The 22,493-nt window shown below is 50.1% G+C and overlaps 2 protein-coding genes across 3 annotated transcripts; both read right to left on the bottom strand.

The window, feature by feature from the left end:
* Positions 1 to 285: 285 nt before the first annotated feature.
* On the bottom strand, positions 286 to 16,174 carry RAB11FIP1 (RAB11 family interacting protein 1). 2 transcript variants are annotated; one of them, XM_069800937.1, is made up of 6 exons: positions 15,746 to 16,174; positions 12,050 to 12,492; positions 10,776 to 11,571; positions 7,469 to 9,808; positions 5,582 to 5,687; positions 286 to 3,549 (listed from the first exon to the last, which is right to left on the bottom strand). In XM_069800937.1, the coding sequence occupies exons 1-6, from the start codon at positions 16,090 to 16,092 to the stop codon at positions 3,331 to 3,333; spliced, it is 4,251 nt and encodes a 1,416-aa protein (XP_069657038.1). In that variant the 5' UTR covers positions 16,093 to 16,174; the 3' UTR covers positions 286 to 3,330. The 2 variants fall into 2 exon arrangements, with proteins under 2 accessions (XP_069657038.1, XP_069657039.1); XM_069800938.1 differs by lacking the exon at positions 7,469 to 9,808.
* A 1,469-nt stretch (positions 16,175 to 17,643) lies between these two features.
* LOC138688863 (prolactin-releasing peptide receptor-like) lies at positions 17,644 to 21,443 on the bottom strand. Its single transcript, XM_069801359.1, has 2 exons — positions 20,517 to 21,443; positions 17,644 to 18,915 (listed from the first exon to the last, which is right to left on the bottom strand). Exons 1-2 carry the CDS (start codon positions 20,915 to 20,917, stop codon positions 18,282 to 18,284), a joined length of 1,035 nt encoding a protein of 344 aa, XP_069657460.1. The 5' UTR covers positions 20,918 to 21,443; the 3' UTR covers positions 17,644 to 18,281.
* Positions 21,444 to 22,493: the final 1,050 nt, after the last annotated feature.

Genomic DNA, 22,493 nt, shown 5'->3' with positions numbered 1-22,493 from the left:
GGGGTGGCTGAACTGGCTCCCAGCCCAAGAACCTTTCGCAAGTATTTTTCTTTTTTGCTTCACAGAAACTCTCGATTCTTGTGATGCGGATGAGCTCGTCCATCAGGTTTCCCCACCCTGGGAGGTGTTTACCATGAACTTCCTGCACGGGTAGCTCGCAGGGATGGAACTAGCCCAAAAATACCTTGAGGATGAGGAGTTTCGGGCAGCAGAGGTGGTCACGAGGAGGGAAGAGGCCCTTTTGCAACTGCTCTTTCAGAAAAAAAGACAAAGTGATCAGAACACTGGATTTAAGGTATTTTTATTTTAGTGTTCCATGAAACCAAAAGGCATTTAAAAACAAATAGGTACCCAGGCTAAAAGCAGACAGTATAAACAGGGAAAAACACATTCAGATCCTTCAATAATAAAACAATACATTTGATTCTTAAGGCCCTTAAACTCAGGGTGAAGCACCTTGCTGGACATAAAATGCCAGTCCCCTTACACCAAAGAAAGGCTTTAACTAGTATTGCCAATAAAAGACTGAGGTACGAGGTTTGTGTGATGCTTTCACAGCCACAGAAGTTGAAGCGTGGCTGGTGCCGGACTGTGACCCTGCAGCAGCGCCCGTCTTGCTCTGGCAGGAGGCTCGACACCTGCAACCACCAGAGAAAACAAGCCCAGCAGCAAAAGCAGACACAACTCGGGGTCCACCTCAACGGACACGGCTGTAACTGGCAAAAAAGGCTGCCAGGAGAGGACATTACAAGTTTTAAGGCTTCATGTCTAAGGAGACCATTAAGAGCACATATCACTGCTTTGTTTCTGTGCATGTAACGTCAAGAGGCACTTTCTTGCCAACAGGAACGCACGTGATCCAAATTTCTTAAAATCCATACTCCAAAAGCATCGCACACAGCACCGTGGCACCTTCAGCAGCCAGCCACTCAGTAGTACCTATATTGTTTTACAATGAGGCCAGCAAAAAGCAAGAGTCCAGTCTTACTTCCCATCTGTCCAGTTATGACTACCGATAATACCATTTTTGATTTTTTGAACCATTAAGTCACTGTTCAAAGGCACAACCGGTTTTTCTGACTCTCTGACCTAGAACATCAGAAAGCTGTGGAATAAAGTCTAGAAGACAAGTTCACTAGTGAGGTATAGGCAATCGCTTCCTTCCAGAGATCCACTGAGGCACAAGAAACAAACAAATAAATCCTTCATCTTCCTCACTATTTCAAGGCAGGAGAAGCAGCAGCAGTTTTCAGTAAGGCCAAACAGTACCACTCAAAATTAAAACCACCAGCCAAGAGCTGAAGATGCCGCTAGAACCTTCTGTGTTTCAGACCCTTCATTCACAGAAGAGGGTACAGTAGGAAAGAAATAACCCCTTCACTGAAGACATCTGCTCAAATAAAAATAAAATTAGAAAAAAGTACCTGAAGTCTTAGAAGACTCTTAATGCTTAAGGCTTGTTTCAACTCAAGGTTCCCATGAAGGATAGCTCTGTCAGAAAAGCTCCAGACTTTGGTAGTCAGTTTACAGTAATAAAAATGTAATTAACAGCATTTTTAAAATTTTCCAATAAATGTATACATCTCTAGGCAAATATATTAAACTACTCTTCACTACAAAAATACAGTATTTGAGAAGTCTCCAGTAGTTTTCAGTGTTTTTATGAAAATAGTAAGCAGACTACTAACAGGTTGATAGTCAATCTAGCTGGTCTAGTCCCTCAGTAAAGTGCTTTGCTGTAGAAAAATTGAGTTAGAAACTCACCCCTTTCAAGCTAAGCCAGGAGTGACCCAACAGACTCCTTCAACCTCCGAAGGCAGGAGTGCTTGCTTTGGTCCTCTGCTGCCAACTCTTTCGGTATTTCAACTTTCTTCTAAGCCTTTTATGGATACTTGCAACCCTGATAAATCCCAGAGATGCAAAGAGGCATCTGATTGTTTTGATCTTCGACAAGAGCTCCGCAAAAAAAAAGCCACATTTAGTTTTTCAGTGGAGGAAGCCTGTTATGGTGGCTGCTTGATAGCACTATGCTATTATTTGCTGTCCCATGAGATGGGGAGGAGAACATACCTGTCTCTATCAAGCTGCAAAGCAGCCACACATTAAGGAAGCAGACCGAGAGGTATTGATTGTCTAGCAAAAGCAGCACTCCTTCTCAGCTACATAAAACTTTCATTCCATTCTGAGCAGCAAGTCACAAAGAAAACCAAATCAGATTTGAGCACTAGCGTTGTGACTGCTCCCATCCCCAGGAGAGGGCGATTTGGTTCCTCTCTTGGCTGTATAAGGAATGCATAAAAGAAAGCGTAAGACTGATCACCTTTTAAGATTGTTCCAAGGTAAGCCCCGGCTCCAAAATCCAATGTATTTACATTTAATAAACTACAATGGTCTAAAAGAAAAATTGTCACAGAACTCCCATACAGCAAGAGACAGGGGCCACGCACATGTGCCGTGAAATCCACACCTATTTAAGACTACAGAACAGAAACCAGGTGTACCTTTGCCTCCCTCGTTTGAATGACCTTCAAATCAGGAATTTGAAATCTGCAAGAGAACAGCTTCTGATTTAAAATGCACCTTCGGCCCAAATTCATTACTACCATTCCTATGGTAGACAAACGTACCATGACATCTCAGTGTTCCCTATACCAAAAAAACCATGTAAATCTTCCCCTTGGAGAACTGCTTTGAAACAATATGTACTTTATGAGATTAACTAAGCTTTGCTTCTTCCTTTCCAATCTAAGGTTTAACTTGCATTCAACTTTTAGGGCATTCATTACTTTTAAAATACAGCCCACACAGCCCTGGACTGAAGCTCACATCTTTGGACTTTTCCAGTGTATTTTTTTTTTTTTTAAAACAATCAAATCCTCAAGCTCTACTGTACAAGATTTTATATTGCACTAAAACTTAAGATATGGAAAGAAGAGTAATTGATCTATCAAAGGTGCTATGAAACAAAACCATTAAAAAAAAAAATCTTCATAAAGGATTATCAGTGCCTTGCTGGCAAGCAAAACACATCAAAAACCCTTCATCCCTCCTATCGCAATCAGCCTTTGGATTAGATGCCTGAACAAATCTTCCCAAATAATGGAAAGAAACCAAAAAATAAATATGATAAGTTGACTCCACTTCTGGACTCCATATACAAGACCTGATGTAACTACTAATCAAACTGAGAGTTGCTCAAGGCAGAAACAGGAAAGAGGTCATTTTCTGTGGGCAGCACAACTGGTACCACCTACTTCACATCATCTCCTTATTAATCAAACTCCACTGGCAGGAATTCAGTCCTTTGTTCAACCAATGTCCCGAGAGCTTTTACATCTTTCCAGCTTTTTTGTTTCCAGACGCTGAAACACGAAGAATGTTTGGGGTTTCTTCCATGACTCTGACAAGCAAGTTATCGATGTAGTCTTCAAGCTCACGCACCTGGACATCTTTCTTGGTAATTGTATCCTTCTGTTTCAAGACCAGCTGGATCAGCTCATCATGTGTTAGCTGAGCATAAGCATACGCAGGATCTGAAGGATCATATTTCTTCAAGAGAGAAGAAAGGCAGGGTCAGTACAGACACACAGGCATTTCAAAATAGCAACAGAACGCTATCTGGTAGCTGGCTGGGGGGATTTAAAATACCAATGAACAACTTTACACACAGCATCTGCAAAACCACAGCTGCTCTTCAAAAGTATTACTGTGCTTCTTATCTTTTTAAAAATAAGTTCCATCCAAACGACAGTTTGGAATGTCAGTCATTAGCACTTTAGGATCAAGAAGAGCAGGCTGCTCAGAGCCAAGCTGCGCAATGGCCAAGGCATTAACGATGACAGGGAGAGGCTGGCAGGCCAGGCAAGCCTTCTGCTACAAAGCACCTTTTGGGCTATTAACAAATCTAGCCTGGAAAGATTCATACAAAACACTATCTATCCATGCACTTCCAGAATGCAGAATAGCTTTTTGGAAGTATTTGGAGAAAAAAAGATTAACTGTCCTGGAGTAAGTGCATGCTACTTATGGCACAGTGACACACTTTACAGAGCTTAAGCAGTCTTCTCCCAAACAGAAGGCAGGCTCAGAGCAAGACAGACATTACGGATGGTAACCAGGCCATTGGTTTTAGCATAAAAATCTTTCCATAATCTCAGTTCTGTAATTCAACTCTTCTCCAATTTATGCTGAAAGAATGTCATGTTGACTCCAGGCAGCAGCCCACCCAGCTTAGCAAAGATGTGTAGAAATTACAGCCACACACCATCAACTACCATCATTTATAGATGAGCACTGGTATAGCTATTGTTTAAAACATACCAAAGACTACGAAAGCCAAATTCAGGTTAAACAGCAAGAAACACCCACCCACCTTTGGCATTTCCCTCTTATTGTCCTTATCACTGTGAAAACACATCACAACACAGCTCCTCTGAAAAGTCTGCTTTTTACCCTTAAGCAAACTTGACAGGTACTTAGCAGCTTCTGCCAATTCCTCCAGCTACCTTCTCAGACCCTAAACTAGAATGCCAGCCCAGGATTTTCTTTCGAAGGCAGTATGCATACAACAAGCTCACGTGACTACATCAAGCATAATTTCTTATGTGGAATCAGAGCACCACACCAGAATACTAATTACAAGTTTTCAACTCATTCAAAATAGCAACATGTCAGTTTGAATCATTTAACTCACATTTTCTTCTTTTCCACTTACACCAGAAGGAGGCACTACAGTTATTTTGGTACTAACTTTTCATTTTCCCCAAAAAACCCTTAGAGACAATAACAGTACCCAGGATTTTTCTCTGCTGACCCAGAGACGCTTCTAGCTATTCCAATCAGCATGACTTTTAAGTTATGCCTCAAGCCTAGAGGTCTCTTTTGAGGCCAAGATTATGCAAAAAGCTCCTTTAAATCTGAGTGATTATGAAAGCTGCACAGCTACACTCTTAGGAAGCATCCGTGCTTTAATGGCAGGCACCTAGTCTCTCAATCTGCACAGGGTATTAATGCAATGTATTACAAGGCAACAGCCACCCCGAGGTTCCTTCTCCCACCTTCTCAGCTTTAAGAACCACATGCTTATTTCAGGGTGAAAATGAGTTTTGGGGACTAATCCCATCTGACAATAAACAGTGACTAATTTGTCCAGTCTTCTGTGCAGACCCAAGTTACGCAGCTCCCACACATCACCGACAGGACTATCTTCCAGGGGTAGCACCATCCATGAGTCACCCGTCGCTCCTGTCACAGCCACGTCATGGCTCACACACATCCCGCTCACCACTGGGGAGTCAGACAGCAGCCCGCACTCCTTTCCACTGAGAACCCCTCCACAAACAAGAGGCACCAATTCTACTACAGATGAGTGTGCAAGAAAAAGAATATTTAAAGACTGTCCCCACCTTTGGGGACTGACAAAAGGAAAAGGAAAGTTCATATCTCCCGCTGTCTAATAACCACTGTTCTTTTTCTGCTCAGGATATGTGAGATATAAGCCTAGGCAAACTATCCCCGAATACACAAACTCTGTTCAATTTACTGCTTAAGCTTTGGTTTAAAGTGCCACTTTCGTCCATACCTTCACATTCATCTCGAGCAGCTTTTCATTCATAGTGCTGATGACATTCAGGTTTTTACTTTGAGACTTGTTTGCTGTGGCATTCATTGGCTTCACAGGATGGAGTCTGTAACATTAAAACAGGCTCGTTACTTAGGCAGTACATACAACACCAGCACTACACAGATCTTCAGACTAAAAGCAAATATAGCAAGAAATTGGGGAAAATTCCTACCCTTCTCTACCTCCAGAGAGATAAGAGGTTCAGCTTTAGGAAGACAAGGCATTTCTGTCCAAGCTATAGGCTTTTTGTAAGTATACTCCAGCTCCCTTTCTACTATCTTTATTGACTTAAGGCATTGAAAGTAAAGCAGTAACAAGGGAAATACAACCTGAACGGTATGTCACAAAAGAAAAGCAGAGAAGGCAGTACACAGCAGCAGTTACTCTGATCTCTCACACACTAGTATTTGAGCCTGACTTTCCTAATGAGAACACATTTGTGGTTCTTGCAACACATCAAACACTACTTCTATCCTGGGACAAACATGTATTACACTTTTTCCAATCTGAACTTTTGCCATAACCTGCCAAAAAGTGCTATCTTTATCTGCTCGAGCAGGATTTATATTGCCAATTTTAATACAGGAAGAAAATTTTACTTGTATCTCAGCAAATGCCAGCCCAGAAGCGTCCTAGACCCTAGATGGAGTTCTGCAGATAAAGTACTGAGGGCTGACAGGTCAGTGGCACTGTTCCACGGACAACAGTAGCCCAGCAGGCAGGAGGAGCTGCAGACAGCTCTGGAAAGCAGCCACACATTCTTGGGAGAGAGAGGCTTTAGCTGCATCGCTTGCTGCAATTCACTTCAAGGCTCAGGAGCCCAGTTTGGCCAGGAAAGGAAGCATCCCAGTTTATCAGGCTTCCTGTGACCATTCTCCCTGTCCTGGTTTCAGCTGGGATAGAGTTAACTGCCTTCCTAGTAGCTGGGACAGTGCTATGTTTTGAGTTCAGTATGAGAAGAATGTTGATAACACTGATGTTTTCAGTTGTTGCTAAATAATGTTTAGTCTAAAGTCAAGGATTTTTCAGCTTCTCATGCCCAGCCAGAGAGAAAGCTGGAGGGGCACAAGAAGTTGGCACAGGACAGAGCCAGGGCACCTGACCCAAACTGGCCAACGGGGTATTCCATACCATGGGACGTCATATCTAGTGTATAAACTGGGGGGAGTGGGGCCAGGCGGATCACCACTTGGGGACTAACTGGGCGTTGATCGGCGGGTGGTGAGCAATTGCACTGTGCATCATTTGTACGTTCCAATCCTTTTACTATTACTGTTGTCATTTTATTAGTGTTATCATTATTAGTTTCTTCTTTTCTGTTCTATTAAACCGTTCTTATCTCAACCCACGAGTTTTACTTCTTTTCCCCATTTTCTCCCCCATCCCACTGGGGGGGGGGGGGGAGGGGAGGGAGTGAGCGAGCAGCTGTGTGGTGCTTAGTTGCTGGCTGGGGTTAAACCATGACACTCCCATTTCTGAAAAATGGATGAATTGTAGTCCATTTCCCCAATCTGATGAAACGACCCTATTTCCTAAACTGCTACCGTTTCCCTAACAGTTTTCCCAAGAGGTAGCATTGTTATGAATATCAGGTCCCCTCGAGTGCTCTGGGCATCCTTAGTAGCCATACAGATTTATCTGGTGCCAGCAATGATCCTACGCTGGCGTGACAGGACTCAGGCCCCAACAAATCCACGGGCCGGATTAAGGCTGTACGATGCCACATCACTGCAAAGTGCAGTACATTTCTGCAGCTGGAGAGACAGATCTGCGCTCACAGGAAGAAAAAAGCAAGGCTCACATCAGCACTGAGGTACTTTCTGTGTATTTCCCATATTCTCTCACCTGTGCTTAGGAGACACGGTTTCACCACTCTGCTGAGTTTGGTTAGGATATGTTTCAGAGGGTGAAACCCATGCCTGAAGAAGCTTCTTCTTGCCAGAATTTCCTGCTTTATCTGCGAAGCCCTCGGCTGTTGGCTTTTTCGGAGACTCTGCTCTACGACTTGGGGCATCAGAGAGAAGGGAATGAGAGGAAGAGTAGGGCTGGGAAGGACTTGACAGGGAGGAAGAGGAAACAGAAGGCTCAAAGAAGTCACACTCTGCACGCTCCTCAACACCTGCACTTATTTTCAGCTCTTGTTTCTCAAAATTACTATTACACTCCCTGGAATGAGACATCGTACCTAAGCCTGAGTCAGCTACCTGGTTATTGACACTGTGAACATCTACTCTGGCAGGCAGCATGGGCGATTTGCTTGGCTTACAAGTACCAGGAGCACTTCCTCCTCCTCCTCCCAGAGCAGCCGGGGTTACTTGGGCTGCAGCAGAGCTATCGGAGTGCTCTTTCAGTTCTTCATGCAAAGGCATCGAATCTAGGGACTGCTTTCCAGTCTGTGAAACATTTTTATCACCTGCAGTGACACCACGGTTCTCCTGACAGTCACCCAGCAGCTCATCATCGGAACCTCCCTCCGGAATAACTGGAAGAGCGGCCAGTTTCAAACCACGGTCTCCGGTGACAGGAATGGCAGACTTTAGATTTGTAAGACAGTCAAATAAATCGTCATCACCTTCATTTTTTAAATGCCTATTATTGCTGTCATCTCTGAGCATCACTGGTAGAGTGATAGTCTCTAATGAGCCACTTTGGGGGAGGCACCCACAAGCATCTGAGGCTTTCTCATTAGGTAATGGGAGCCCAGGTGCAGATTTTACACTATTGCCTGAAGAAGGCACATCACCACTTAACTCATCAGCCTGAGAAACCAGTGGGCACTTTTTCAGTGTTAAAGACGGCCGTGGTGCTGGCTTTGGAGTGACTAACCCCTCACTGCCAGCCCTCCCTACATTGGCTTCCTGAGGGGACTGCGTGCAAGCTCCCAAGGTTGGTTTGGCAGGTCCTACTTGAGAAAATGAGTCATTTTTATCAAGTGGAGTTGCTTGGGGCTCTAATGTGGGTACACATTCTTCCCATCTCTTTTCACCAAAGACCTCTTGCTTCTCTTCCAGCTCACTCTCAGGGGAAGGTGGCTGTTCAGCACCGATCCCTGGCAAGAGGCTAGTACTATGTTTTGAGAGAGATGCAAAGCCTTTGTCATCCTTTGCGCAGGGTTCAGTATTTACACCGCCTAGTTCCGCACCACCCGGAACAGCAGACTCGCTCTTTCGGATGGGACCTATGCTGTCACTAGAGAGTTTTGACGATGGGCAGCACCCTGCTTCCAGTTCACGAGTAAACCCTGCATGCTCTCCTGTTGCATCTGAACCCATAAGTAACATTTCACCAAAATCAGAGTGCTGCTTTTCATATTCCTGCCCACCCAAATCCTCATCACCTGAAGTAAGACCCTCCGATCCATCAAGGAGAAAGGACACCGATTTCCTGTGGTCTAGCCTACTTCTTTTCAAAGAAGTCTCAACCTGAAGCTGGGGAGAATCACACTGCTTCTTTGGAGCCACACCAGGGTTGTCAGAAAGAGTGCCGAGGGGGTTTGATATAGCTTTAACATTACTAGTTAAAGCCACATCTGAAGAGCTCCCTGAAGCATCGCAACCAGAGTGTTTCAGCTCAGCAGGGTGTTCTGCTGAGGAACAGTCTTCATCACATGGAAGGCAGAAAGGGGAAGAACTAGCAACAGCTTTGAAACCTGGTGCATCTGCTTCCCACCCAAGCTTGGATGCAAAGGGATTATTGTCATTAAAATGACAATCAGAGGGGAGAGAAGATGCAGGTGGGTGAGAGAGACCCCAGGAAGCCCGCGTATCAGAGCTTTCAGGACCGTGGCCCCATGAGCTCTGCCCCCATTCAGAAGCAAAAGGATTATTACCGCTACCAGAGACCTGCCCAGGAAGAGGCATTTTGGGAACAGAGGCTGCAAGATGATGGGACGAAGGGAAACGGGCAGTGCCTTTGGGATCCAGGGCTGTGGATGCCCTGCCCCGCTCGGGAGTAAAGGGGTTCTTGCCATTCAAAAGCTCTGCAGCAAAAGGAGGAGGAGAAATAAGAGATGCAGGAGAACTAGTAATGTTTTCAGAGTCTGGCACTTGGACATTTTGTCCCATTTTAGAAATAAAAGGATTATTGTCACTACTGATACGGTGTACAGAAAGAAAAGCAGGAAGGGAATCAGGTGCAAGAGTAGGAAGCGTGGCTTTGGTTTCCTCCTCTGAAGACACGCCCAGTCTGCAAAAAGGGACAGAAAACTCGCATGTCACTTGCGGATGCAATACGAGGCAGGAACAGACAAGCTTTAGCACCAGACTCCATCAACTCCTAACAATGGAGTTGAATTATACTTCCAAGAGACCTCAGAGCCTATTTGACAGGCTTTATGTACTTAAAGGCGTCTTTACAAAGCACTCAATTTATGTCAGAACACTTCTGCTGTAGAGTTTGCAGACGTTACTGCAGTAGCTGCTTAAGCACTATCTCATCTTTTGCACCCCAAGCAATTTTATTAGTAGGTAAGACACTTCATATGCAAGACGTTTAAACATGAGAAGCACTGAAAACAAGGAGTTAGAGATGCAAAACGTAGCCTTATTAGTAGGACATACCCATATATATATATATAAAACCAGACACATTTTATATATATATACGAAGGATAAAGGAGCAGAATTTCCAAAAAAGCCTTGTGTACAAATTCACACAAATGTCCTTCATGTTGCTGTGAACAACGCCAAAAGCAGAAGGGCTCCAAGATTCCCACTTTTGAAGACCACAGCCAAATACAGAAGAGAAAAGTAGAGATGTTAGAACTGGTATTTCAGACCCTGGGTACATTCAAGTCGCACAGCTCAGATAAGAAGTTAGTTTTTGCAAGAGATCCAGCAAGAAAAGTCACCCCTACAGTACCTGCAAAGATGCCTGCACTCAGAGAACCACTATTTCGGCATCAATTATAAGGAACATCCCTATATCAATCTCTTTTTCATACCGAGAAAGAACTCGGAGTTATTATTTGTTATCAAAGCACCCAATGGCCAGCTTAAAACCACCAGGTACCCTGCACAGCAACGCACTTCTGCCTCACACAGGATGCCAAGTTGAGAAGCGCTGCTCTGGGGCAGGAAGCAGCCTAGTTAAAGCCGGCCACCACCGCTGCACATCGCTATTTATGTCAGCCTCTGAAGCAAACGTGACTGACCTGGGCTTGACAGCTTTGGTCTTCGCCGGTGCAGTAGCTTTTTCAGGTTTCCGTTCTTCCTCAAAAGGGTTGAGCGGCTGCTTATTTGCAAAGACGCCTTCTGCGCGGTGACTGTCTTCTGAAGGATTCCCTCTGCTTAAATTTGTTGGAAGTTCAAGACGTTTAGCCTCTTGTTCACTCTTCTCTTCTGGAACTTTGTTTTCTTCATCCTGCGGGGTCCTGTCAGGAACATTCTCAGCATCACTGGTCTTCACTGCTTCCTTCTTCCCAGTGACCAGAGACAGCAAGGCAGACTTTTTGTGGTCTGGTTTTTTGGTCTCTTTAATAACCTCGACACTCGGAGGAACACTGGTTTCCAGGTATTCTTCACTGCTAAGCAATTTGTATGATGGCAAAGTCATAGATTTAAAGGTCTCCAGAGATGCAGACCCAGAGAAAGCATGACTAGGAGATGTTCTTCCCATCTCTTCAGGTCCTTTAGTAGATCCAGAAGACAGGTTCTCTTCTGAAGCAAAGAGCTGCTTTCTCCTGAAGTTGTGAGGAGAGGGGGAAGAGGCTGGAGTGTTGTCCTTCTTTACGCTCTCTTCCATATAAACATGACTGCCATTGATACACAGACTAGACTTGGAAATGGGATCGGTTTTGGATTTAAGGCCACTGAATAAAGAGAGCCCTTCTTTCTTGGTGTGGTTAGTGGTTACTTGGTTTAGTTGCCTGCTGTCCAAAGTTGCTGTTTTACGAGATTTAAATACAGGAGAAGGAGAGGACTTCTCTTCCACGGCATTTCCAAAGGCTTCTGGAAAAAACAAACAGGGAGAAATTCCAGATGCAAGAACATCCTTTCCTCTGACACTCCCTACTGACAACCTCAGTGCTTCACGGTCATTAATGGATTGCAGCAACAGATACACTGCAAGCATGACTATACCAGTCACATCTAAAGCTTCTGGGTCCCCTACCACTGCCAGCCCTCAGCAGACCGGATCGCACGCGCCATTCAATGACCTAAAACCACCACAGATCACCTACTGTGAAGCTGCACCGCCAACGCGCGCAGACATTGCTTGTGCACAGTTTCTATGCTATCCCAAGGTAAGCTTAGCTGTGAGTGTCTAACATCCTACACGCATACCCGCCACCGTGGACACAAGTGACTTTCTCTGGATTCATTCAGTAAGAAGAATTTAACTAGTACTCTAAAAAGCGTGAAAAGTGCAAGCAAACCTTTGAGAAAGGCTTTGTGCTTCATCAGTGCAGTGAGTGGCAATACTCACTTTCTGAGGTTGGAGAGGTCTCAGACTCCTCATCGTCCCATTGCGACTGGAAGTCGCTGGGCCGAAGCCGAACCCTCTCGGTGACGGGCTGCTGTGTCGGAAGGACTGACATGGACTGGGAGAGGGAGGTCTTCTGCAGGCCAGGTTTGGAAAACAGGGTTTTGAACTTTGATTTCTTCTTTTCCTTCTCAACGGACTCATCTTCACTGTCAACGGGGGAGTGAGTCGTGCTGGGAATGATTGCCGATGCCGTGTCAGAAAGGCCGCTGCTCCTCTTCCCCTTGAGCTTGTCTTTGAGCTTGCCAAAGGGAGAGCGAGACTTGTCTTTCATGGACAGATCAAACATACTGGCTGTCATGTTGCTCCTCATAAACTGGATATCCACTTCAATCTCACCTCTCTCCTTTTCCTTTTTCCCTGGTTTGGAGCGAAGCTTGTACCACCTGCAGAAACAAAGAGATTTCTTTTACAAACCAGTTCTTGAGAGGCACAGGTAATTTAGAACAGAAGGTGGTTTTGTTTTAAAAAAATCAAATAACCCTACAGTGTAGGAAAAAAAAAAGAAAAGCCTTTAATCTCACAACAACATCACGGTCATATGCCTCCAGGTGCCAAGGAAAACATTTCTTATTGTAAATAGAAAGTTATTAGTAAAATTTGTTTTAAAACCCAGACCAGGAAGAGTTAAAAAAAAAAAAAAAAGACATACAACATGGAATTCCTGCATTTCAGCTCAGCCACTCTCTTCTGTGCTTTTATCTGGCCTCCCGAAATCTGCAGAGGCTAGGACTTTGAAGTAGATGAGAAAGAAGCAGCCTCAGAGAGCTGACACTGGTACCGGAGAGCTTGCACACACATCCCACACCCTCATACCTTGCATTCCAGCTTTTCAGTTGCTATCTTAATGCCTCTTAAGCTAAGGAACCCCTAATCAACACGAGAGCCAAACCAAGCCTTACAGACCGTCTGGGGATTTCCACTCACCTCCACGAGCTCGTGACTGAAGTGCACCAGGAAGGACATTCGTTACAGACTGAACCTTATCCCTTTTCTGAAATGCAGCTCCAGAATATTAAGCACTGCGTGTTAAGTCAGTGCTCAGGGTATCCTAAACTGCAAAACCACCATCTGCGCACCGGTACCACATGTGCTCAATTACCACTCAATAACATTCAAACCACATCAGGGCCAGCAAAGAAAATTATTAGCACTGCACACCAATACTTTGTCTATTGCTGGAGCTGCAGACTTCCCGACTCCACAGAACCGATAGGAAAGGCCGCCTGGAAAACACCAGCTTCTTCCTCCTCACCAGCTGGTAAATGAAAATAAAGGAAGCGAACAGAGCATGCAAATCTGCCTCTCCATCAAATTTGCACTTCATTCCTTTGAAGGTGCACTGGAAGCAATGAAAGAGAATGGGAAAAGGCAATTTGCTTCAGAGAAAATTCAAAGATAATGAGCATTAACTGAAGGAGAAGAATTCAGAAATCTGCTACAGAGAAACACAGAGGGAAATGAATGCTCAAGCACCACGCTACAGTTAGATGTTCAGACCTGAAGTTACCAGACACCAGCACCAGGGAAGGGACCCTATAGGGAGATGTTAGGCTTCATCAGGTCCCTAAAGCTGCAGTCCCGCAGTGGCAGCAGCAAAGGAAGCACGAATTCTTTGCCTTTAATGCAAGCCAGCACCGGGCACTTTTGTTCTAAACCGCGTGATTTCTAGGAGCATCCTGCATTTGTACAGTGCCACAACAATTCATTCCGCGCGCTCTCTGCCCTGGGGAAAGAGCAGGCCCTGTTCGAACAGCATCCAAAACACAAACTACGTGTTCAGCGAAAGGCAGCTTAGTACTGCCCGAAACACGGCCAGTGCTTTGAGAAGCACAGCGCTACATCCGCCTCACTTTGAGCAGCTGAAAGTAAATAATGTACTGACAACCTCCCCCTCAAAACTACAAAATCTTATTTTCATTTATTATGTTAGCGTGCCCCTGTCAATCAACATGCATTTATTTTCCAAAAACCCCCAGCCCTTTATGGCTATACTTCACCACAGCAGCTAAGTGATGACAAAAGGCTGGGAGGACGACACTAACAATTGGAAATATCAGAAGTTTTCCCAGGAGCATCAAAGTTGGTTCCCCCTGCCCCCCCCCCCCCTATTTTCCTTTGGCCCAGACACAAAGAAACCAGCCGGGGAGGACCCAGGCTGACTCCCTGAACTCTGCTGACTGAAGGCACATTATGCTCTGCCATGTAAACACAGCGACATGACCTTAATGACAGCCACGTTATAATTAAGGCTTCACTGATGGCTTTGTCAAGAAACACGACGCAGATCTTGGCTTTGGCCAAGCTGGTGTTAATACCTGGATCTGCTCAGGTGAGTGAGAAGAGGAAGGTGACTCACGGGCCACCTCAAGCCACATTACAAGGCTGCTGACTCCCAGTAAAACCCTCCCAGTAACCACCCCCAGGAATTCAGCGCACCGTCTCAGTGTTTATGTTCAAAGGAGCAAGTATGACACAGAGCTGGCAGTTGCTATTAAAGGAAAAGTCTTCCAGCGCAGTGTCCTGCTGACAACAGCGAAGCCAGCCCGTATAACACTGAATTATCTACTCTTACGCATGCTTAGGCTCTGCTAAGTATTTATTAAGAAAAATACATAAACAGCTGGCTGTAGCCTGTGTTCATTCTCTGTCAGAAGGCGGAGGTATTTCAAGTACATTAAGTTCCTTGGGTCAATCTGGCTGTTCCCAGTGTACGCTGTTAGCGCTCGCATGTAAATATTTAAAAATCAAAGCCAAGCACGAGGCAGCACCGGCTGAGTTACCCCGCGCCGGCCCGGCAGCCACAGGTGCCAGAACCCCCCGGACTCTTCCAGGGGGCAGGCACCCTGAAGTTATGGGGGGGCTGACCCACACCAGGAGGGACCCTGCCCCGAGGGGTCACCCCATGGGCCCTCAGGGGGCTCGAGGGGTCCCCGTGGGGCACAGGGCTTCCCCGGCAGATCCTTACACCTCTGTGGGGCACTGGGTTCTCCATGGGGCAGAGAGACATCGCACGGGCCACAGGGGTCCCCCACCAGATTCCCCCCACCCCTATGGGGCACAGGGGTCCCCCACAGATCCACACACACCTGTGGGGCAGAGAGATCTCCATGGAGAACAGGGATATCCCACGGGGAACTGAGGTCCCCCACCAGAGCCTCAGGCCCCCGTGGGGCCCAGAGGGCCCCCCCATCCCTCTCCCATACCCCTGTAGGACCCAGAGGGCCCCCCCAACGCTCTCCCTAGCCCCCGTGGAGCAGTGATACCCCCCCCCATCCTTCTCCCTGGCCCCCGTGGAGCACCGATACCCCCTCCAACCCTCTCCCCAGCCCCCGTGGGGCACGGAGGGTCCCCCCAACGCTCTCTCGGGCCCCCGTGGAGCACGGATACCCCCCCCAACCCTCTACCCAGCCCCCGTGGGGCACAGACCTTCCCCCCAATCCCTCTCCCTGGCCCCCGTGGAGCACTGATACCCCCCCAGCCCTCTCTCCGGCCCCCGTGGGGCACGGAGGGTCCCCCCACCCCTCTCTCGGGCCCCCGTGGGGCACAGACACCCCCCCCCCTCTCCCGGGCCCCCGTGGGGCACAGCCCCCCCCCAGCCCGCGTCCCCCGAGGCCTCCCGGCCCCCCCCGGCCCCACCTGGTGTGCCGCCGCCCGCCGTCGGCCCGCAGCGCCGCCAGGTCCACCTCGGCGCGTCCCAGGAACTTGTCGAGGCCGACGAGGGCGCGGTGCAGGACGGTGAGGCGGAGGGCGGCGGGCCGCGGCGGCGGCGGCAGCTCGAAGGTGGCCTCCTCCCGCCAGAGCGGCTCCCCCTGGCACCGCTCCGCCACCGAGGTGGAGAACTTGTCGCGGCCCACCGCCATCACGGTGTAGGCGTCGCTGCCGCCGCCGCCCGCCGCCGCCTTGGCCCGCAGACCCCGCGCCCGCAGCACCGTCACCTGCACGTGGGTGGGCACCCAGGCCGGCGCCAGGCCCGGGCCCGACATGGCGGCGGGAACGGGAGCGGGAGCGGGAACGGGAGCGGGAGCGGCGCGGCCCGGTGCGCTGCCCGGTGCGCTCCCGCCCCGCCCCTCCCCTCTCGCGAGAGCACGGGGCGGGGCCTGGGCAGGGTGGGCGGGGCCTGGGGGATAGGGGCGGGGCCTGGGGATGGGGCGGGGCCTGGGTCGTACAGGTATGTGCAGGGTGTACAGGTGTGGGGGGGCATGTAGGGGTGTGTACAGGTACGTGTACAGGTGTGTATGTGGCATGTATGGGTGTGTACAGGTGAATGTACAGGTGTGTGCAGGGTGTACAGGTGTGTGGCATGTAGGGGTGTGTACAGGTGTGTGCAGGTGTGTACAGGTGTGTGTGTGGCACGTGGGGTGTGTACAGGTGTGTGTACAGGTGTGTGCAGGGTGTACAGGTGTGTGGCATGTAGGGGTGTGTACAGGTTTATGTACAGGTGTGTGCAGGGTGTACAGGGGTGTGTGGCACGTATGGGTGTGTACAGGTATGTGTACAGGTGTGTGTACAGGTGTGTGCAGGTGTGCACAGGTGTGTGTGTGGCATGTAGGGGCGTGTACAGGTTTATGTACAGGTGTGTGCAGGGTGTACAGGTGGGGGGGCACATAGGGGTGTGTGCAGGTGTGTGTGGCATGTGCAGGTGTGTACAGGTGTATGTACAGTTGCGTGCAGGTTGTACAGGTATGTGTGGCACGTATGGGTGTGTACAGATGTGTGCAGGTGTGTGTGGCACATATGGGTGTGTACAGGTGTGTGTACAGGTGCGTGCAGGTGCGTGCAGGGGTGTACAGGTGTGTGTGCAGGGGTGTACAGGTGTATGTACAGGTGTGTTCAGGTGTGTATAGGGGTGTACATATATGTACAGGGGTATGTGAATGAGCGTGTGTGCAGAGCTGCATGCATACAGGGGTGTGTACAGGTGTCTGGGTGTACGTGCAGTGTGTGTATAGGGGTGCATGCATGGGTACATATGTGTATATACAGCTCTGTGTGTGTACAGGGATGTATGTATGTGTACAGGGGTGTGTGAATGGGCGTGCGTGTGGACAGGTGAGTGTGTTTTCGTGCACATATAGGCCTGTGCATGTCTGCACAGGGCAGTGTGGGTGGGTGTTGCGGAGGGTACACGGGTGCCTGTGCCTACAGGTGTGTGTGTGTCCAGGGATACAGGTTGGGGGGGGGGGGGCATGCAGAGTGAGCAGGGGTGTGTAAGGCTGAGCAGCAACAATCTCACAGGAGAAACACCATTTCCAAAACCGGAGAATCAATTTAATGAGAGCTGTATGAGTCATTTAATGAAAGGGACAACTACTTCCAGCTGTCACTCCAGTGAAATGCTTTTCACCCCTTCCTTGCACTCCCACAGGCCCATTTCCTTCATTAATTTAGAATAATGACACCGCGAGGTCTTGAAGCGAAGCATGCAGCCCTCCCACGGGGCTGGGCGCTGTGCCCTCTGGAACCTTTTCTCCCCCATCCCAACCCAACCCATCCCCTCCCCTGCTCCCCGGGAGCATCCACCCTGCACCCAGCAATGCTGGCGATGCTCTGGTCCCCCTCCTTGCCTCCTCCGAAGCCTGACAGCCTCAGCGTGAGGCTACAGCAGCCCTTTGGACCACAGCATCTCGGGGTGACCCACCGAGCAGGACCTGCCGGGGAGCAGCCAGCCCTGGGGATGGGGACAGGGACGGGGACAGCCCTTGAGCCATGCATGCTGCCCTGGGGGGCTGCCTGCAGCCAGGAGGGGAGAAGGCAGCCCTGCGTGGGCACAGCCTGTGCCCCCCAGGGAGGTGCAGGTTCACCTATGGGACCCTCGTGGGAGTGATGGGTTTTGCCAGGGCTAGCGGGGTCGCGGGTGCGCAGTCGGGGGCAGCTAGGGCGACTTAGCAGGGAAAAGGTGCAGCAAAGGCATTTTTGCTCGACAGCTGCCGTTCTGGAGGCGAAGGGAGCTCAGGGCATGCCGGCAGGGAGCTGAGCACCCCAATGCAGGGCAGGCGTAGGGAAGGATGCTGCAGCGAGTGCTGCAAAGCCCTGGGCAGGCAGGAGGACCCCGTTTGCCTCCGGTCCCACGGGCAGGACCGGCATTCCCCAACCCCTCGGCAGCGAGGAGAGCTCTGCCGTGCACGGGATGAAGCGCACGGCCGTGGAGGGTCCGGGGAGCGGGACCCCGGCCTCAGAGCACGCCGCCAGCAGCCCCACAGTTCTTGGCGGGGATAGTCTTCCTCTTGCAGGTGAACATCTTCCGGAGCTCCCCGCGGAAGCGGTCGTGGAGCCAGGCATAGAGGAAGGGGTTGCAGCAGGAGGAGCTCATGGCGAACCAGTGGCAGAGCAGCTGGATGAGGAGGAAATAGTGCTTGTTGATGAGATTGATGTCGATGTCACGGATGATGTTGAAGACATGGATGGGGAGCCAGCAGACCCCAAAGGCTGCCACCACCAGCACGATGAGGCGGAAGATCTTCCTCTTCCTCAGGCGGTCGAACTCGGCTTGGCTCTGCGTGGGGTGGCCAGGCACCACTCGGTTCCTCAGCTTCACTGAGATGCAGATGTAGGAGAGGGAGACGGCGGAGAGGGGCAGGATGTAGGTGACGATCAGGGTGCCGTAGGCATAGGCCAGGCGCTGCGTCTCCTTCTCCATCCAGAACTCCTCGCAGATGGCGAAACCCTCCTGCCGAAACTCCACGTGGTACGTGTGGGCGATGGCGGGGGCCACCAGCCCGCAGGAGAGCAGCCAGATGCCCCCCACCACAGAGATGCAGCTGGTGACCGAGATGCGCTTCTTCAGGGGGTGCACGGTGGCGTAGTACCTGCAGGGAGAGAAATGGGGGAGCCCGAGCCCCAGAGCATCTCCCCAGCAGCCCAAGGTGAGGGGTGGCTGGTGGTAGGGCTGGGGCCATGGGAGCAGAGCCCTGGCCAAGCTCCAGGAGCAGGGGCATAGCCCTGAACGGCTGCTGGGAAAGGGCTGGCTGGGGACATGGGGGACAACGGCATCCCCTCGCTCTGCCATGGGGCCCATGGAAGCAGCAGGCCAATTCTGCTCATTTGGGAAGTGGGGTGCCTGGCAGGGCCGGGCACGGAGCATCCCTCCCACAGCCTGTCTCTGAACCTGCCTCGGGGACCGCAGACAGCACTGAGTGAATGACAATAAAAGCCGGCAATTCCTCTTTTACTTCCTCCTCCCCTGAGCATCTTCCACTCCTCTCCACACTGCCTTACCTTATGACCAGGGACTGGCCCTAAATAAGCTCCCAGTGAGGTATCTCCAGCGACTGTAATTTGATTTTTTGCAGCTTTTTCACATACTAAATGCTCTGCCCCCCACCACAGCCCGCACCACCTGCTGCTTGGTATCGCAGCGTTTGCTATTGCAATGTTTAATATTGCAATGTTTGGGCACCGACAGCTCTTGGTGTGCTTTGCTCGCAGGCTTGTGCTGAAGTCCTCGACCAGCAGAGCCCTGGTGCGGCCGCATGCTCCCCCCTCATTGGAGCTGGAGGATTTGGGGTAAAATCATCTCTTTGCGATAAATCCCAAAGACGTTTTATGAAAGTGCTGAGGACAGTATAACTTGGTGGCTGCCTCTTTAGCAGGAGAAACAAGCAAATGGTTTTTAGCCCCCCAAAAAAGGGCTTTGTTGAAGAGCAAAAGAAGAATGCCAGCACTCCTAGGGACATTTCAAGCCCCTGGTGAAGGCAGCAAGGCTCTGCCAGCAGTCCAGGCCTTCTCAGCTATTATACTCAAATAATCCTTTTTTTTTTTTTTTTCCCTTCGCATCATGGTCCTGCCCCACTCTCCCCCAGAGCCAGAGGCAAACGAGCACGAGAGGCATGAGAGGTACTCTTCGGCGCTGCCAGCATCACACCCGTCCCTGCAGGGTTTGGAGCATTTTTCATGAGATGAGGTCTCTATGGAAACACGGGGTTTTAAAACCACCCCCCATCAGATCCTGCCCGGGCGCACTCAGGGAGGCACAAGTGCTCTCCACCCAGGGGCCAGAACACAGGGTGATTCGGGTGCAAATTATCCAGCAAAGTAGGAAGAACTGGGTGCAAACTCTAACAAGCCCTTGTGCGAGAGCAGTGCCTGCCAGGAGCACAGACCTGGCCGCGGGCAGACTAGATTTCGATAGAGATGACTTCATACAGGCAGGCATGAAACTGCACAACATCATTTCCCAATGCAAACCAACAGCCGGCTGAACACCCCCACTGCGCTTTCTCCACTCGAGACCGAGTCCTGATGCTAAAGAAAAGGCTGTAGAGAGACTGCAAAGATCCCTTGGATTTTTCCTTTTCCAGTTGTGAGTCTTTGGGACTTAACACCCTGAGCTGAGCAAGCAGCAGCTTGAAGGGACTGGGGGGGGAGAACAGACACGGACCCCCAAACCATCCACCCCGCTGGCACTTACCTGTCAACCGCAATGGCCGTGAGCGTGAAGACAGAGACGTAGACAGTCATGGGCTGCATCAGGAAGACGAAGTAGCACAAAAACTTCCCGAAAACCCAGCCCTGGGGGTTGAAGGCGTAGGCCAGGGTGAAGGGCACACACGTGGCACACATCAGCATGTCGGAGAAAGCCAGGTTCCCGATGAAGAAGTTGGTGACGTTGTGCATCTTCTTCGTCTTGCAGATGACATAGAGGAGCAGGTAGTTGCCGAAGATGCCGATGAGGACAACGAGGGTGTAGCAGGGGATGATGAGGGGTTTGAAGGACTGGATGAGCTGCACCCCGGTGAACTGCATGCTGGTGTTGGAGCGGTTCCGCAGGGCGAGCTCGTAGACGGTGGCGTTGGCCCCGTCCCCCTCCATGGCTGTGGCTAAGCCCCGCTGCCCGCAGGCAGGTGAGAAAAACCCTGTCTCGATCAACTTCGACACCCCAAAATCCGGTGGTCGTGGGTTTCAGGTGTCCACGGGGTGCATCCTTCTCCTCGTCACGGCTTTGCTGTGGCTGTGTCCCGTCCCCCCCACAGCTGCACAGGACCCTGCTCCACAGCTGGGGAGGCTTCTTGGGATGGCAGCTTCGTCCTGTGGGCTCCTGGGGAGGGAAACGGAAAATCAGGCTCAGAAAAGGGGTGATGCTGGCAAGCAGCCCTGCATCGGGAGGGAGAGACAGCCCTGGGCTCAACAGCGGTTACAGCTCCGGGGGGGAAGAGGAGAAGGAGAAAAGCAGCGGGGCTGACCATGAGCTCGGGGAAAGCACTTACCGAAACCCGCTCTCATCAACACCCCTTTAAACGAAGCATTTGCAGCAATTTTGCCTCTGCCCCAGCCCAGCCGGCGTGGAGGGGCAGCTGCTGGCAGAAGGAAAAGGGAAGCGGCAGCTGAGCCAGAAAATAGCTCCTAATGTTTCTGGAAATAACAAAGGACATTAATGGGTAAATGAATAAAGATGCTCTGCTACTTTTGCACTGCCTCAGCCTGCACCCCGCTCATCTATCCCTCTAAGGAGATTAACCAGGTTCTCCTCAAACACTAAGTCTGGCAGCAGCCGCTGCAATTCAGAGGGCTCAGATGAGATGTTTTCATGGACCCCCAGCACAGTCCTGCCAAAAGCAACACAAGGTTTTCATGTCATCAGCCATGAAGGGAATGGGATGGGGGGGCAAGGAGGAAATTCAGGGGAAAAATTACATCAGTCCTGGAAGACAGGTCCCTGCCTGCCTGGGCTGCTTCCCACTAGCAGCCAGGTCCTGCCAGGAGCCCCTCGTTGGCAGCCGGCCTCGGGGGAGTGCAGGCAGCACCTTTCCCATTCCCGGCACACAGTGCTCGCTGCCAGACCCCCAGGACCCCCTGCCCAGTGCAGTCCTTTCTCCTGGGCTGCTCCCACATCCCCTGCCTCCCTCCTGCCCACCAAATCATCTCACCACCCTCTGCAATCCAATTTCCTGGGCTATTTCCATATATTATCTCCCACTCTTTCCCAGCACAGGACTTGCCACCCTGTTTATTTCTCTCTGTACCAGACATTATTTCACCCTTAAGCCCTCACACACCAGAGCTAGTAAGACCAAAGCCCACCCGGCAGGTTTTGGAAGTCCCCAGGGGAACCAATGGAGAGCTGCACCCAGCCACCGTTTTGTAATGTATCTCAGCAGCCCCCCAAAAGCTCCACAGTCCAAATTTGCATTAATTGGGTTTTTAGATCAGCTGCCATGCACCCTGCCTGCTTCACCTCACAAGTTTGCAAGGCACCCTGCTTCAAGGGATGCATTTGGAGACAGAAGAGGTGTTTCGGAATAAAGTCCCTCTTACCAAACATTTGCTGCTGAATCCGAAGCCGTGCAACCACCTCCCCCCACAGCCAGCCCTGCTCTTTGTTCTGCTCAGGGAGGGATTTTGCCAGCTGAGCATCAGCAGGTAAAAATCCCCCTGAAAATACGTTACT

Source organism: Haliaeetus albicilla, chromosome 13, assembly GCF_947461875.1.
Source record: "Haliaeetus albicilla chromosome 13, bHalAlb1.1, whole genome shotgun sequence".
Classification (NCBI taxonomy): domain Eukaryota; kingdom Metazoa; phylum Chordata; class Aves; order Accipitriformes; family Accipitridae; genus Haliaeetus; species Haliaeetus albicilla.
This window is presented reverse-complemented; position numbering and strand designations above follow the sequence as displayed.